The 17,056-nt window shown below is 48.6% G+C and overlaps 1 protein-coding gene and 1 long non-coding RNA gene across 2 annotated transcripts; both read left to right on the forward strand.

Moving 5' to 3' along the window:
* The first annotated feature begins 7,292 nt into the window (after nucleotides 1-7,292).
* On the forward strand, nucleotides 7,293-13,996 carry LOC125711325 (uncharacterized). The gene is made up of 2 exons (XR_007382993.1): nucleotides 7,293-7,483; nucleotides 13,840-13,996. It is a non-coding gene; the product is annotated as an uncharacterized LOC125711325 (long non-coding RNA).
* On the forward strand, nucleotides 7,482-12,946 carry LOC125711303 (uncharacterized). Its single transcript, XM_048980087.1, has one exon. The coding sequence runs from the start codon at nucleotides 7,837-7,839 to the stop codon at nucleotides 12,688-12,690; it is 4,854 nt and encodes a 1,617-aa protein (XP_048836044.1). The 5' UTR covers nucleotides 7,482-7,836; the 3' UTR covers nucleotides 12,691-12,946.
* Nucleotides 13,997-17,056: the final 3,060 nt, after the last annotated feature.

Here is a 17,056-nt window from a genome sequence, read left to right on the forward strand (position 1 = left end):
CACACATAAGGCTCCTATGATGCTCCTCTTCATCCTCTTCTTCACTGATGGGCCTCCAGGTGAGGATCACTTACTCTGGGACTCCACCATTCAGCGTAGTTAAGATGAAGATACATTTTGCACAATATACTTACTACATCTGTTTGTTTATATTCATATTGTTCCATGAAGTTTGATCACTTCCCGATTATAGTCTGTGGTGGTAGCATGTTGACCGACTGATTTTAGAATTGACTGCAGTCTTCTTTGTGTCCACTATGTGGCAGCAGTATAAAGGAAATATCTTATTCTGTCACAGCTGCTGGTGTGTGTAAAAATTCACATACTCTGATAACAAGTAATTCTGCCTCCAACTGTTTGTCAGGGATCTGGGCAGGAATGAATTACATGCCGACTGTACATACAACAGAGATAGGCTCCTGGGAGAACTTTGCCAGAAGTTGAAACACGACTTTAAGAATGACACTGATACAGAGTACTCAGCTGTTTGGTTGAAACTAAATCTTGGTCTGGATTTTTACATTCTGGACCTGAACTACCCACTGCTGCACTGACCCCCACCTTCTTCTTTTTTTTCCCTTTGTCCTGTCCGGCAGCTTTAGCAGAATCATGGTCTGAATGCACTGCTGTGACAAACATGTTTGCTTTACCATGAGGGGTTCTATAAACTCTGTATAGGCCTCTCATGTTGATCGATTTCATTTTTTAAATTAAAAAAATTTATTTATTTCATTTTTAACCCGTAAAGTATTGCAGTGGGTGAGCTGGCCGAAGAGGATGGACAGATTAGGAGGGAAAAAAAGAAGGAAAAAGAAGAAAGGAGCAAGTGAGATGAAATGAAAGTTTTTAGCGGGTGTCTCTAACTTTGCTCTGCCATTGCATGCACACCACTTCCAGGGCCAGCCTTGCTCTCACGCTGATATACTGTCAGATTATGCACATCTTATATGTTGTTTTAACCCTTAGCGTATTAGTAAAGGCTGTTTTGTACTTACTTGATGTGATGGTCCACTTTACTGTGGCCTTGAGCCACATTAGAAATTTATTTCTGATATATTTAACTTAATCCTCATTTTTCTTTTGCCCATGAGCACGAAACAGCTAAATAATTAGCATGATGCAGAAGTTATTCTCAGACAGGCACTTAATCTAAAAAGCAGAAATGTCATCATACACGATGTGAGGGTGAGACTGCAGACACACTGTGTGCTGCATACAGAGGGTCTGACCTCAGGCCTTTGTGTCAGTTGTTATTATGTTTGATTTGTGATTCTCACCTGGAGGCCCATCAGCGGATGAAGAGGAGCATCAGAGGAGCCTTATGTGTGTCTCACTGACCTCAGACCTGCGCAGACTGGCACTTACTTCCTGATTCTCCATAACTTTGCTGTTTCTCTGTCTTTATCTGTTACTCAGGAGTCCTGAAGTCCAATGAAAAATCCGCTTTCTCCTGTCTATTTGGCTGATACAAGTTCTGCTCACTTCTGCTTGGGTTGCATGGATCACCAGCCACTTGTCACCAACTAACAGACCACAGCCTACCTGACCAATGTCATAACTGGTGCACCTAGGTATAAAATTTAGTCTCACTGTCTCCAAAAAAGGTCACTGTCTGGAACCCCATGGAACCACATTTTTTATTCCTTAGGCAATTTTTACACTATGTGACAAACAAAAACAACACACAGGTTTGTCTCAACACAGGCTCCATAGTCAAGAAAGCACAGCAGCACCTCTACTTTCAGCGGAAGCTGAGAAAAGTCCATCTCCCATCCTCACAACATTTTACTGGGGAACTACTGAGAGCATCCTGAGCAGCTGCATCACGGTCTGATTTGGGAACTGCCTTGCCTCAGATCATAAGACCAGCGGATAGTGAGGATAGCTGAGAAGATTATTAGAGTCTCTCTCCCCTCCATCATGGACATTCACATCACACGCTCCATCCGCAAAGCCACCAACATTGTGGATGACCGCACCCACCCCTCACATAATCTTTTCACTCTGGCATCTGGAAAAGCATTCAGGCCTCCACAACCAGACTCAGAAACATGGCGCCTGACTACTGAACTCTCAGGGACTGATCTGATACCACACACAACACACACACACACACACAGCTGTGTAATTATATCTTCGTGGGGACTCTCCATTCATTTCTATGGGGAAAACTGTAATCCCAACATGACAACTTTAACCCCTACCAACCCCTAACCTTAACCATATGTAACCAAACCAAATACAAGACTTTTGGCATTTTTAGTTTTTTGACTGTATTTACAGATCTTTGTGAGTACCTGAAAATGCCCCCCAAAACATCAAAATAACGGGGTTTTTGTCACATTGTGGGGGACATTTGGTCCCCACAATGTAATATACACCTAATCCACACACACACACAGAGTAGGTATTTGAATCTTTGTGGGGATTCTCCATTCATTTGTATGGGCGTAACCACAATCCTAACTATGGCAACCTTAAACATTGCAGTAGTTACCAAGCAGTAACAGTAAGCAACCAAATAAAATGCAAGACTTTTTGAATTATTCATTTGACTGCATTCACAGAATTTAATAAAATTCAGTATCTTACTTTCGGGACCGAAAACATGTCCCTACAAAGTCAAAATAACATGTTTTTATAGCACTATGTACATAACCACCCACCCAAACGCGCGCACACACACACACAAACAGGCCTACCTACAGTATACCCTCCATAGATTCCTGAATGAAATATCTGTAAAGCAGTTATTATGGCATGGCGTTTGGTTTGAACATGCAGTTTTTAAGAATATTGCGCTAATTCTAAACGAAAGACTGCACTAATTCTAAAATGGCTATATAAGAACTTTATTTACCATTAAATAAATTATAAATCAAACCAAAATTTAGTCTCTCAAAAAACTTGTATATGACATATCATTGTTCACATTATGAGAAATTAAAAACACCAGGACACAGAATGTGAATAACAAGAACTATAGTGTTCTTTCTCAAAAGCGTACCTACCAACGTGGCTAAAATGCTAATTGCGTTCGTCAGCTATGGAAAAAAACAGCGGGGCACCCCAAACATCGCGGTATTAACGCATTACCGTAATACTGCATAGCAAAGACATAGTGTCATAAAAAAATTACAGTCAGTATTTATAGACAGAACTGCGTGGTTTCCCATTGACAAGTAGATACATGGTTTACGGGCTTGAAGGCGGTTAGATCAACAAATCCAATCACGCTCAGCCAAAACAAGCACGAGCTAAACATACTACTATTGATTGGTTCACCTTCAAATTCGTCCCGCCCTGACAATTAATTCTCGTTTTCATTCGTTGAAAATGGCGTCAGTACATATCTTCATCCTTACGACCAATGAAAAATTTCGCTGGTTTCCATAGAAACAAAATCAGTGCAGTTTGAACATAAACTTTCTGACAGAGCGATGGCGCAGCGGTGAGAAGCATCTCTTCGTATGTTTCTTGCTATTTCTTCAGATTATGTTTTGTTAGCATAGTTAATTATATATTTCATTGTATGTCGTGATATAGTTCATGCAAATATTGCCGCAAAATATAATTGAAATATATTTAAAATTAGTAGCTTAAACTGTAGATGCTGTGGCCATTTTTCGTAATGTGATTGTTTATATTTAAATTGTAAGAGAAAATAATTGTGTTAAACTTAAAAACAACAAGCCTTATGGTTGATATGATTGGTTTTACTCATCCGGTCTGTCGTAATGCGTTTCATCTGAAGATGTTATTCTGAAAAGAGCCCCTATACGTTTACTTTTTAAATGTCCCATGTTGTTGAAGTAAGATTAACCGTTTGCTGGGTTCATTACCATGGCGATGTTATAACGTACCGAAGCAGCGTCCTGATTTCGCCAGCGTTACTGTATAGGTTGTGAAACAGTTTTAGCAATTTGACCGCTTCTATCGGAGTAGCCTCGATGCCACGAGCAGCCAATGAAGGCTCCATCCCTTTCCATAGGCATTCTTGGTGAATAGCATTTAGCAAATGTCTGGAGTACGTTGAAAATACAGTGTCTAGTTTGGCTTTGAGAGTATCACAGACGGCTAGTTAATTATGTTAACCAGAATGAAAATTCCGAAAGCTGTTTCCTGGACCAACGACCAGCACTGGGGAGCCTGGGACCTGTGGGACGAGGTGATCGACTGGGGAGAGAGGAAAGGTTTGGAGGAGTGCTCACCAGCGACACCCGCCACTGTCCAGGCTGGGGAGGTTATGGGGGGACTGGGAGGTGTGACGGACTGGTGTAAGGGAGGGGAGGGTGTGAGAGTGATAGGCAATGCTGGCATTGTTTCTGAGACTCTTCAGAGAGGAAACTGGCGGTGTAGAGATAGATGTGGGTCTGGTATAGATAGAAGATGTAGAAGTGGTGGAAAATTAATATTAAAGTTGAGCTTGTAGAGCTCTTGACACAGAGAAGAGCCAAAATACAAGGAAGATGAAGCTGTGGTTCTTCTGCTGCTGTTTGGGGAACATTAAATGTTTGAAACAGTATCAAAGATAATGAATTAAGTGTGCTAAATTTTGAGATGTATAGTGGAATGTTTATTAACAATTGTTAATGTGGCGCCCCTGAACCCCCTCGGTTGGCCGCCCCTGCCGGTTGTGTGGGGTCGCGGATGAGGACTAATCGGGGCCAGTCGGGGATCTGGCCCCGGTGCCGGGGGGGGCCCACTCCTGCACGCCCTTATTGCTCCCCTGGGCCGGACACCACATTTCATACAACACTAGAGCTTTGAGGGGCAGTGGGGAGGTTTTACTTGCACATTAGACACCACATGACACTAGGGCTGAGGAGGTGGGTATAGGCAGGTGGGGTTCTGCCGTCTGCCAGCGGTGGGGTGCCCGTGCCTCGACTGTTCACCTGCTTTTTTGCACTTTAGTTATATACACAGTCCATGCTACATTAGGGCCTTGGGGTGCAGGGAGGGGGATGGGGGACTCTGCCATCTGCCAGTGGTGGGGCCCTCATACTCGAACTGCACCCACTAATTTTAATGCATTGTAGACATAAACACACAACTCTCTCACACTTGTACATGCACACTTCACATTAACATGGGACGGGGAATCAGTGGGGGCTGAGAGGTCCCCCCTAACTCTCTGTCTCTGGCCCTGCGCGTGTGGGGTGGCCCAGCAGGTAGAAGACGGCCCTGGCCGGTGTGGGCCGTCTCCTCTTGTGGGCTGCGGGCTGGGTGGTCCTTGGCTCTGCTGCGCCGTGGTGGGGCCCTGGCAGGCGGTCCGGGGTATCTAGGGATGCTCTGAGCCCTTCTAGGCGAATTGTAGGGTTCGGTCTGGGCTGGGCGGGGGGTCTGCCGCTCCCCAGTTGACGCAGGTCCGCTGCACTTTGTTTGTATGGGTCTCCCTTAGATCATCCTGCAGTGTCGGGGAGGGGGGGGACGTGCCGGGTCGCTACAGTGGGCGGTGATCCGTCCTGCCGGGGAGCGGGCTGGGGGGACCGTCCGCCAGGGGAGTGTTCCCGGTTGATGGGGCCCTTTGGCCCTGGACCCGCTTCCCTCGGTGGAGGGCTTGCGGGAGGGACTGGGGGGCTCGCTGTCTGTCCCCCCTCTGCGGACCTCCTTTTACAGGGGTTGGGCCCCTCTTAGTCCCTCGTGGGCTCCCTCTCGGGTTGGGCGGGTGGTTGTCTTGTGGACATATGGCCATGGGCCGTGTGTTTCTTATGGTTGTTTGTACTCTGTATTCCCCTACACTTTATTTTCTCCATCCCACCTTTACATCTCCAGCCCGCTGTTCCTGGGAAAAGCCACCTGCCAATCATCCTTGGAGCAGCAGTCATTCTCAGGATCTCCTACATCACAGATCACCTAATAAACACAGGACCTGTCGACGACTGGAGAAAAGGAGAAACGCTGAAGCACACTGGGCATTTTGGAAGCATTTCATCATAATAAATTACCTTTGCCTTTACAGTTTCTGTGTACAGTTTCATTATAGTAAATTGCACTTAGTTGTGATTACTCAGTTACAAAGACAATGGGTCACTCTATAATGGGTGATGGTATGCTTTTAGCTGTGCTTCCACAGGTTGTATCTGCCTTAGTAAATGACTAAATGTCTTTTTCACAAGTGATTTTGATTATGTTTGTAGAATTAAATTAAAGGTAAACCTGTACATTGGTTAAAATAACATCTGACTGCTACAATAATACATCATAAAGCGTCTTTTGTACTAATGTGCTACCTTGAGACATTCAGGTTGTATAATGAACAATTTTAATAAGAATTGTGTTAAGTAATTAACTTTCAAAATCTATCAATACCATGCAAAAGTGTAAAGTCAAATTTATGAGATACTTATTACAATAAACGGAAGTATGTGGTGTCCCCTGGGAGGGGAAGGGGGAATTATAATTTATGGGTTGTTTATGGTTTGTTTTTTTTATTCTCTTTTTTGTTTTTCTTTTCCTTTCAGCAGTGCCACGAAAGCTTGGGGAGGTTGCGCCGTCCCTCATTGGTAATTGAGGGGCGGGACTTGTTAGATTGGTTGGCGGAGGCGTGGACTTGATCGGGTTTAAAGATGGCTACATCAGAGTGGACGGGAGGGCGGTCCGGGGACGGAAGGTAATCGCGGTGGTTGTTTTAAGGAGGCGTCGGTGGGGCGATGCGGGCTTTCCCCAAGAGGACCGCGGACGTGAGTGAGCTGAGGTACCAGGCTACAAGTCACGGGTCCGCGGTATCGATAGAGGGATAGCGAGCGCGCAGCCATAGCGTCTGGGGAGGTAAGAGCAGTGGGAAGGCGACGCAGATGACGGTGGGGGGAGTGGCCTGGGATACTGTGCTTAGAACCCGGAAGTAAGGGAAGGTTCCTAACCGGTGGGGTGTAGGACGTATCCGTTCGGGTTATAGCCGGGACGGTGTGGTTCCGGGGTTGTTTTGGGCTTTGTTTCCCCCACAGGTCTAAGCTCGCCGCCGTGGGTCGGCTGGCTTGGGAGGCACCGGGTCGGTGCATATCGCTGCCAGCGGATTGAGGCGGTGAGCGGCGTACGAGCTACCAGGCTAAGAAAAGGACAGAGGGAAGAGTTTCGGTTATCTCCCACGGGACCGAGAGAGCTCCGGGAGGAGGTGGATGCGGCCGGAGGGTAGCGGCATTGCTGAAAAAGGGATAGTTAAGTTTTGCTTTGTTTTTTTTTATTTTTTATTTTTTGTTGTTTTTGTGGGCCGGACGAGGGAAGTGCGCCGGCCCAGGACTGAGTCTTTAGTTTTTTTTTCATTTTTGTTTCTTATTATTATTATTATTATTAATAATATCATTGTTATTATTATTACATTTTTGTTTGGGGGTTAGGTTTATGTAGGGGGGACCTTTGCAGGTCACCCTTCGGTTTTGTCCTCTCCTATGTTAACTGACCTCCTCTCCCCGCTGCATAAGTGTGCTGTATATAAGGGTGCTGTGCCACTGTGTGATTAGTTGTAGTGGATATTGGGGGAGGTGTGAGTGCTGTGGGGTTGTTTTGGAGTAGTATTGGGGAAGGAGAAATAACACTTGTAGTGGTAGTGTGATTTACCTGTTGGTGGGAGGGAGGTGGTTGTTGCCTGGGAGTTTGGAGTATCTGTAACCGAGCCCCAAATAAATCTGTGCCAGCTCACCCAGTTGTTTGCCCCATTGTGTCATTGCCCCAGGAGATCCTAAAGGGTGTGTGGGTAGCATTGTGCTGTGTGAAAGGGTTAAGGGGAAGAATTAAAGACTCAGTACAAAAATAGTCATTAGGCAGTGGGGGTCCTACACCCTGGGCCACCACACTGCTTGAATTTGGCGTAGTCGGCAGGATCTCCTCGAGCACGACATGGATGGGACAGCACCTGGGGTACAGGAGTTGTCAGGTGGGTGGCCATGGTTTTTGGGGGGGGCTTGGATGACCCGCTTCGATGGGTCCGCTAAGGGGACGTATCAAGAATGGAGGCGGGTAGTCGGGGTGGGTCTCCGGGCGCAGTCACTCTCTGCAGTCCAACAGGTGGATTTTGTTCTTAGTGCTTTGGAAGGGGAAGCGAGGCGAGAAGTGGAATTATTGAGGGAAAATCAGCGGGATACTGCTGAGAAGATATTGGAGGCATTGGATAGACTTTATGGGGAGGGTGCCGGGCTGGCCCAGTTGAGGGTTGAGTTTTTTACCTGTCAACAACAGTCTGGGGAAGGGGTGGGTTCGTTCATCCTCCGTCTCCGGGAGTGTCATTATAGATGGCGGAAGAAGGAACCAGTCCGGGATGAGGATGATGACGACGCTACCCTTCGAAGTCAACTGGTGACTGGCCTCCTAGCGGGGTCGACTAAGAGGGAATTACAGCGACTTATTCGACGAGCCAGCCGGTTGACATTTATGGAGGCATGTCGGGAGGTGAAAGAAATGGAGAAGGAGGAGGGGCCCGGCACCGTAATGGAAGGTGTGGATGCCCGGAGGACGTTTCTGCCCCTACCTACTGCAGCCACAGAGCCCGCCACTGCCCCTTCACTTGATTTGGAAACGTTACGGTCATCCCTGAGGGAGGACCTTTTGAGGGAGATGAGTGACCAAGTACGGGAGCTGAAGCAAGTTTTGGAAGGATGGAGTCAGGTTCGAGAGGGGCAGGCGAGTGCTCCTGGGACCACATTGGTAGTTCCCCCTTCTCGTCGGCGTGGCCGCACTTATGCAAGTTCGGGGGGACCTCGTTGGGATGAACAGGGGCGTCCCATTTGTCTGCGCTGTGGAGAGGCGGGACATATGGTAAGGAGTTGCCCTCGGGGAGAAACGACGGTGGTGAATAGTCGAGGGGTGCAGCCGGAAGCCAGCATGTCCACGACGCCTGTTGGGTTGCGGGAGGCGCTGGTGGGGGAGAGCCCGGTTCTGGAAGTGCTGGCAGCTGGAAGGCTGGTACCCTGTATTCTGGATACTGGCTCGCAGGTCACTTTGTTTAGTCGTAGTATATTTAATCAGTGTGTGAAGGGTATTGAGGTCAAGGGGGCGGCTGAAGTCCCATGGCTAGCCCTTAAGGCAGTGAATGGGTTGTCCCTCCCGTATGTGGGCTATGTGGTGCTGGACTTCACGGTGGCTGGGGTGGAGATTCCTCAGCGAGGGGTGGTGATCGTGGAGGACCAGCACCTCCCGGCCCCATATGGGATTTTGGGGATGAACGTAATCAGGCATTGTTGGGAGGTATTGCAGACACGGGGGGGAGCCCAGGTGTCTTTGTTTCGTTCTGCCCTCCCACAGAGTGACCGGCGAGCCTGGGATCAGGCTTTCACTGTATGTCGGCGATTGGAAGCAGCGGTGAGGGGACCGGTGGTGGAACAGCTTGCCAGATTGCGGACCGAGAAGCCATGGGTGTTGAGTCCCGCCACGGAGAAGCTGATCTGGGCAGACGTGCCCCGGGGGCATTTGCGAGATGGGGACCAGGTCCTGGTGGAAGACTATCGAGGGGGCCAGCAGGAGTGGTGTGTGGCTCGAGCTGTGGCACGAGTATGTGAGGGGAGAGTGCCACTTCGTATTTGTAATCTCCATCAGTATCCTGTGGAACTCCCTCCTCGACGTCCACTGGCCCGAGTGGAGAAGATCACAGCTGGGTGTGTGCAGCCTCAGAAGGAGTTGGTGTTGCGCCAGCCACAGGGGGGGGTGGTTGACGTGGAGGTGCGGCCAGTGGCCGGGGCTTTGCCTGAGCAACTGCACGCCCTGGTGGCTGACAGCACGGGGTTGACCCGTGAGGAGGGTCGGCAGCTGCAGGAACTGTTGGAGCGGTGGCAGAGGGTGTTTGCCCGGGACGAGGAGGACCATGGTTGTACAGATGTGGTATACCATTGCATCCCCACGGGGGTGGCGGTTCCCTCGAGGGAACGTTACCGGCCTGTTCCCCCCAGTCTGTATCCAGAATTGCGGGAGTTGTTGAAATCCATGCTTGAGGGGGGAGTCATTACAGAGAGTGCTAGTCCCTGGGCTGCCCCGATAGTGTTAGTCCGTAAGAAGGATGGCTCCTGGAGGTTTTGTGTAGACTACCGAAAACTGAATGCTGTGACCCATAAGGATGCTTACCCTCTCCCGCGGATCGAGGAGTCATTGACAGGGTTGAAAGGGGCAGCCTGGTACTCCACCCTGGACCTGGCAAGTGGATACTGGCAGGTGGAGGTGCACCCCAACGATAAAGAAAAGACTGCCTTCACCACACCTATGGGCCTCTACCAGTTCGAACGGATGCCCTTTGGTCTGTGCAATGCACCAGCAACCTTCCAGCGACTGATGCAGCGGTGTCTGGGTGAGCAGGTTTATGACTACTTGCTGATTTATCTGGACGATGTGATTGTTTATTCTCCCGACTTTGGGGGGCATCTGGAACATTTGGAGAAGGTGTTTGCACGGCTGGAGGCTCACGGTCTTAAGCTTCAGCCAGAGAAGTGTCGGCTGTTCCAACGGGCCGTCCGCTACCTGGGTCATATAGTCAGCCGTGAGGGGGTGACCACGGACCCCGAGAAGACGGAGGCAGTACGGGGGTGGCCTCGCCCAGGAACAGTACGGGAAGTGCGGTCTTTCCTGGGGTTTGTGGGGTACTACCGGCGGTTTGTACCGGGGTTTGCTAAAAGAGCAGCTGCGCTCCATGGGCTGCTGAAAGGTGCTGGCTCCTCGTCAAGACAGAAGATCGAATGGACCAAGGAGTGTGAGGAAGCATTCCAGGCTCTGAAGGAGGCCCTACTTGAAGCCCCGGTACTTGCTTATGCTGACTATACCTTGCCATTTCGCCTGTATACTGATGCTAGTCTTCGGGGGTTGGGGGCTGTTTTGACCCAGGTGCAAGGGGGGCAGGAAAGGGTGATTGCTTATGCCAGCCGGAGCCTCCATGAGGCGGAGCGCAATGATCAGAACTATAGTGCCTTTAAACTGGAGCTATTGGCCTTAAAGTGGGCAGTAGTAGAGAAGTTTAAGGACTACTTGTGGGGAGCTAGGTTTGAAGTATTCACCGATCATCGCCCCCTCTTGCATTTGAAGACTGCCAAATTGGGGGCTGTGGAGCAAAGGTGGGCGGGTCAGCTGGCATCATTTGACTATGAGTTAAGGCATAAACCTGGCCGGGAGCACCAGAATGCGGATGCCCTGTCGCGACGATCAGGTATGGCGGTGGTGGCACAGATTGGATCCATAGAGGATTGGGCGGAGCGGCAGAGTGAAGATTCGGCAGTGGCCCAGATTCGGCAGTGGGTGTTATCCGGGGAACGTCCAACTGTGATGGCTGGCCGAACTGTTGGAGGGATGGGCCGGTGCCTGTTGGAAGATTGGGAGCTACTGAGAGTGGATCAAGGGGTGTTGCGGCGTAGATCCCCAGTGGGAGGTGAAGAGAGCTGGGCTGTGGTGGTTCCGGAGAAACAGCGCCAACAAGTGTGGTTGGAGTATCATCGGGCATTGGGGCATGCCCGAGGGCGACGGATGGTCCTGGCCCTGCAAGAGAGGTTCTACTGGCCTGGCATGCGAAGGGATGTGGAGCAGAGGCAGCGTGGCTGCCAGGAGTGCCTGATTGGGAGCCGGGGGAAGGGAGAGCCCCTGCCCCTAGGGGGGATTAATACCAGCTACCCCTGGGAGGTGTTGGCGGTGGATTACCTGTCCATGGGGCGCCCCGGAGATACTTACCCATATGTGCTGGTCGCCATTGATCTGTTTTCCAGGTTCGCTTTTGCAGTACCGACCAGGGATCAGACAGCCGCGACGGCGGCCAGAGTGATCTGGGGGGAGGTGATCCAGCGTTATGGCTGCCCCGAGCGGCTGCTGTCTGACCAGGGGCCTGCCTTCGAGTCACAGTTGGTGAAAGAACTGTGTGAAGTGTATGGGTGCCGGAAAGTGAGAACTACTCCTTACCACCCGCAGGGCAATGGGGCTTGTGAGCGGTGGAACCAAACGCTGCTACGTCTGTTGAACACGCTCTCGGTGCAAGAGCAGGGTCGTTGGGCGGTACATCTACCGGAGCTGGTGCAGGCCTATAATTGCACCCCGCATAGCAGTACGGGTTTGTCCCCATTTTGGGTTTTGTTTGGGCGGCAACCTCGGTTACCTATAGATCAGCGATGGGGGACCTGTGATCTGGCCGGAGGAGAGGCCGGGTCGGAGTGGGTCCGTGGGCATCGGAGACGAATGTGGGCAGCCTGCAAGGAAGTGGAAAGGGGAACAGAGCGCCGGCGGCAAGGGGATCGGCGCTATCACAATGTAGGGAAACGTAGATGGTTGCTGGCCCCAGGGGATCGTGTTCTGGTGAGGAACTTCCGTCGACGAGCTGGAGGCAAGGTGAGCCCATATTGGCAAACTAACCCTTGGGTGGTGGTGCGACAACGGGATCTGGAGAGCCCAGTGTTCCAGCTGCGGCCGGACGGAAGAGAGGGCCCTCTCCGGACTCTCCATCGACGGCACCTGCGGCCATGCCCCCCAGGATGGATATCGGTGACACCGGAGATGGGGGGTGAGCTACGGAGGGCTGGGGTCTGTCCTCGACCAGGACCGTCTCGTCCCAGGGGTTGGCCTGGTGATTGGGAAGAGCCATGGGCTGGGACGGCTGAACAGGTAGTAGAAAGGCGGCTACCGGCGGAGGATGGGGAGCCGGTTGTGGAGGTTGAGCCAGTTCCGGAGGTTGTGGAGCCCGTGCGTCGATCCCAGCGAGCCAACTTTGGGATAAGGCCAGCCCGGTATAGGGAGTAGGTGCTCGGGGCGAGCCCCCATTTGGTGGGGGGGAGTGTGGTGTCCCCTGGGAGGGGAAGGGGGAATTATAATTTATGGGTTGTTTATGGTTTGTTTTTTTTATTCTCTTTTTTGTTTTTCTTTTCCTTTCAGCAGTGCCACGAAAGCTTGGGGAGGTTGCGCCGTCCCTCATTGGTAATTGAGGGGCGGGACTTGTTAGATTGGTTGGCGGAGGCGTGGACTTGATCGGGTTTAAAGATGGCTACATCAGAGTGGACGGGAGGGCGGTCCGGGGACGGAAGGTAATCGCGGCGGTTGTTTTAAGGAGGCGTCGGTGGGGCGATGCGGGCTTTCCCCAAGAGGACCGCGGACGTGAGTGAGCTGAGGTACCAGGCTACAAGTCACGGGTCCGCGGTATCGATAGAGGGATAGCGAGCGCGCAGCCATAGCGTCTGGGGAGGTAAGAGCAGTGGGAAGGCGACGCAGATGACGGTGGGGGGAGTGGCCTGGGATACTGTGCTTAGAACCCGGAAGTAAGGGAAGGTTCCTAACCGGTGGGGTGTAGGACGTATCCGTTCGGGTTATAGCCGGGACGGTGTGGTTCCGGGGTTGTTTTGGGCTTTGTTTCCCCCACAGGTCTAAGCTCGCCGCCGTGGGTCGGCTGGCTTGGGAGGCACCGGGTCGGTGCATATCGCTGCCAGCGGATTGAGGCGGTGAGCGGCGTACGAGCTACCAGGCTAAGAAAAGGACAGAGGGAAGAGTTTCGGTTATCTCCCACGGGACCGAGAGAGCTCCGGGAGGAGGTGGATGCGGCCGGAGGGTAGCGGCATTGCTGAAAAAGGGATAGTTAAGTTTTGCTTTGTTTTTTTTTATTTTTTATTTTTTGTTGTTTTTGTGGGCCGGACGAGGGAAGTGCGCCGGCCCAGGACTGAGTCTTTAGTTTTTTTTTCATTTTTGTTTCTTATTATTATTATTATTATTAATAATATCATTGTTATTATTATTACATTTTTGTTTGGGGGTTAGGTTTATGTAGGGGGGACCTTTGCAGGTCACCCTTCGGTTTTGTCCTCTCCTATGTTAACTGACCTCCTCTCCCCGCTGCATAAGTGTGCTGTATATAAGGGTGCTGTGCCACTGTGTGATTAGTTGTAGTGGATATTGGGGGAGGTGTGAGTGCTGTGGGGTTGTTTTGGAGTAGTATTGGGGAAGGAGAAATAACACTTGTAGTGGTAGTGTGATTTACCTGTTGGTGGGAGGGAGGTGGTTGTTGCCTGGGAGTTTGGAGTATCTGTAACCGAGCCCCAAATAAATCTGTGCCAGCTCACCCAGTTGTTTGCCCCATTGTGTCATTGCCCCAGGAGATCCTAAAGGGTGTGTGGGTAGCATTGTGCTGTGTGAAAGGGTTAAGGGGAAGAATTAAAGACTCAGTACAAAAATAGTCATTAGGCAGTGGGGGTCCTACACCCTGGGCCACCACAAGTAGTCTGTACCCATTTAAAGAGGCTTTACATCATACAGCTTCTTATACTGGTCTGGTTGGTGGGTATAAAGGATCAATTAGAAATCTTCCTCCTCCAAATGTATCATATCATTTCATGAGTTTTGGTAGAGTGGGGGTAGCAGGATAATAATAGGATTTACTGGTTATTTTTGATACGGTAAAATCGCAAGACGCAGAAAAATAAAAATTTGTGTATGGTCAGAATTATCAGTGGTAGGAGATTTTGTCCCTACTACCATCTGGGAAAAGAACATTCTGGTGCTTATCTGTGAAGAAGCAATTTCAGGAGATATAAATCCTTGCAAAAAGTAGTCTCCCACTCTATAAATAGGGTGCAATTTGTTTTTTCACGCAGTGGAAATGGAAATGTTTTTTTAATGTTGATGACGACTGTAACTGGTCAAAAGGTGGCGCCAAAGATCCCCAGTAATGCATCGCCCATTAACACTAGAATTCCTGGAAAAATGAGGCTCTCCTCACAAGGAGCCCCCCCTCTTACTCCCCTCACAAGCTGCCCGCCCCCTCTCCAGCACCATTAACACCTTTTGTTTTGCAAATGAATCACAGTCACTCAGCTGAAGTCATCCCCCAGCCTGAAGTCACTTCTTCAACTCAGGTCTGCACTAAAGAGTTTATCTAGTGATGTATTGTAAGGATTCACATGCTTTGATACATAATAATTTGAAATACAGTGGAACCCCCAAATCTACTACGGTAACCGTGGTGTCAATTACACAAATATATTTTGATATAGCAAATACATATATTTTGATGTATGTTCTGTGTCTACAACTATATGTGTAAATGTATGATGAAATAACATGTCATACATGTGCACGCATGTGCATTTCTGATGTAAACACTTCATGTGCCACATGGGAAAAAGTTGCATCATTGATTCACGAGTACAAGCTGCAGGAATATTGACAAAGAATGTGTAAATTTCAAGTATCAGATGGTATAAAGATAAAGAGCATGTGTGTGTATGATAGAGAGAGAGAGTCCGTGTCATTCAAGTGGAAGATACACATTTATTATACAAAATAAGCACATACACTAAAGATACAAAACCTTTTCTATCCACTACCAGTCATCACACACCCAAGGACCCTCCTTCCTACACTTGCGACAGGTGTACCTGTCACACTGCACACATCTCTCTGTACTGTGGTTCCTATTACAGTGACGGAGCACCTGACACTGAGTCCTCTTTCCAGTGGCAAGCTGTGGAACAGAAGCTTGTCTAAGCTGTGTCTTCATTTCTTTTTCAGTCTCTTTTTCTTGCATAAATCGACGCCGAAGCTTCTTTTTCCCAAACAGAGCCATCTTTAGCCTTCATGCAAAGCGCAGCTGCAGTGTCCTGAGTTCTTACTTAGTGATTCATTTATAATGCATATATCGCGCTAATGTTATGCCAGGGTTCTTTTACCGATATATGTAAATCAATTTATCTTTTAGCTCTAACTTTTACAACTGAATAAGGTTACACAGATTGTTGCAGACATCAACTGTATGTATTTATTATATCAAAAATAACCGATTGAATGTGATACGGAAACACACACGCACGCGAAAGTCTTTTTTTTATTATGCCGTAATTATATATCTGGACCACAATCTGTTTTTGAATAATTAGCACTTTTGTGTGCTCATAATTGCCCATCCTGTTTCATACGTACATCACGAAGTGTTTGTGTGCACTGCGGCATCTCATAATCCCACACACAAATGCACACACGTCGGGAGTAATTTACAGTCTTTTGTGCGCTGATAACTGCGCAATGTTTCCCATGTAACATGTGAATTGCTTCCGTGTGAAGTTCACCGTGGCATCTCATAATCCTACGCACAAATGCACACACGTCCGCAGTAATTTACAGTCTTTTGTGCGCTCATAACTGCGCGATCTTTTTCGCAAGTAGCAACGTCAGTGTTTACATTCAAAGCGCATTGTGCTCTCTCATAACAAATGGACATAGTAATCAGCAGTCTTTTGTGTGCATGCACTTCTTACGGGGATTACGGTCTTTGCACATTGCAAGTTGCAGGTTTTTCTTCATTACCTATAAAAATGCTTTGTCTGTCGGTACATTTATAATGCAAATATCATGCCAGGGTAATTTTAATGACATAAATTAATTAATGTGTCATTTAGCCCTGATCGAACTTTAAAACTGAAAATCAGATTACCGATTGCTACAGGCAGTAAGCAAATGCATGTATTTATTCCATCAAATACTTTCTTGAAACTGAAATTACCGAATCAAGAGAAATGGGGATTCAACTGTGTTTCAAATTAGGAAATATTAACGCATGTATTTTACGATTCCTCAGACCACACTGTTAGAAAACGTTTCTGTGCAGACCCGAAGCTGAAACCGTGAAACTCCGCTTTCATTTGCAAAACAATAGGTGTTGATTGGCGCTGATGAGGGGGCGGGCAGCTTGTGTGGGGAGTGAGGGGTACAGATATCCCCCTGCCTCACCATGCATGACTCCTCCAATGGTGCTGATGTTTAACAGTACATTCATCCTAACTATACAATTTGATATCTGGTATCGTCCTGTCAGTTTTAACCCATTTCTAAGTCCCGTATGGTTTAGGTAGCTTTTTTTCCAAAATGATGACCATGAAATTCAGCACATATAACAAATATTGAACTATAGGCATTAATTGAAATGCTCTCTCTCACAGACACACACATATTAGATGTCTATGTCTTTGAAATTGTTTAATACGAATTAATCTGTTTTATAATGTTCACACAAAAAAAGCTTTTGTGTTCACATTTTACAACCCCAAATCAGAAAAAGTTGGGATGGTATGTAAAATGAAAATCAAACTGAAAACAGCACTTTGTTAAATTATCTTTGACCTGTATT

This window comes from Brienomyrus brachyistius, chromosome 17 (assembly GCF_023856365.1).
Source record: "Brienomyrus brachyistius isolate T26 chromosome 17, BBRACH_0.4, whole genome shotgun sequence".
In the NCBI taxonomy this organism is placed as follows: domain Eukaryota; kingdom Metazoa; phylum Chordata; class Actinopteri; order Osteoglossiformes; family Mormyridae; genus Brienomyrus; species Brienomyrus brachyistius.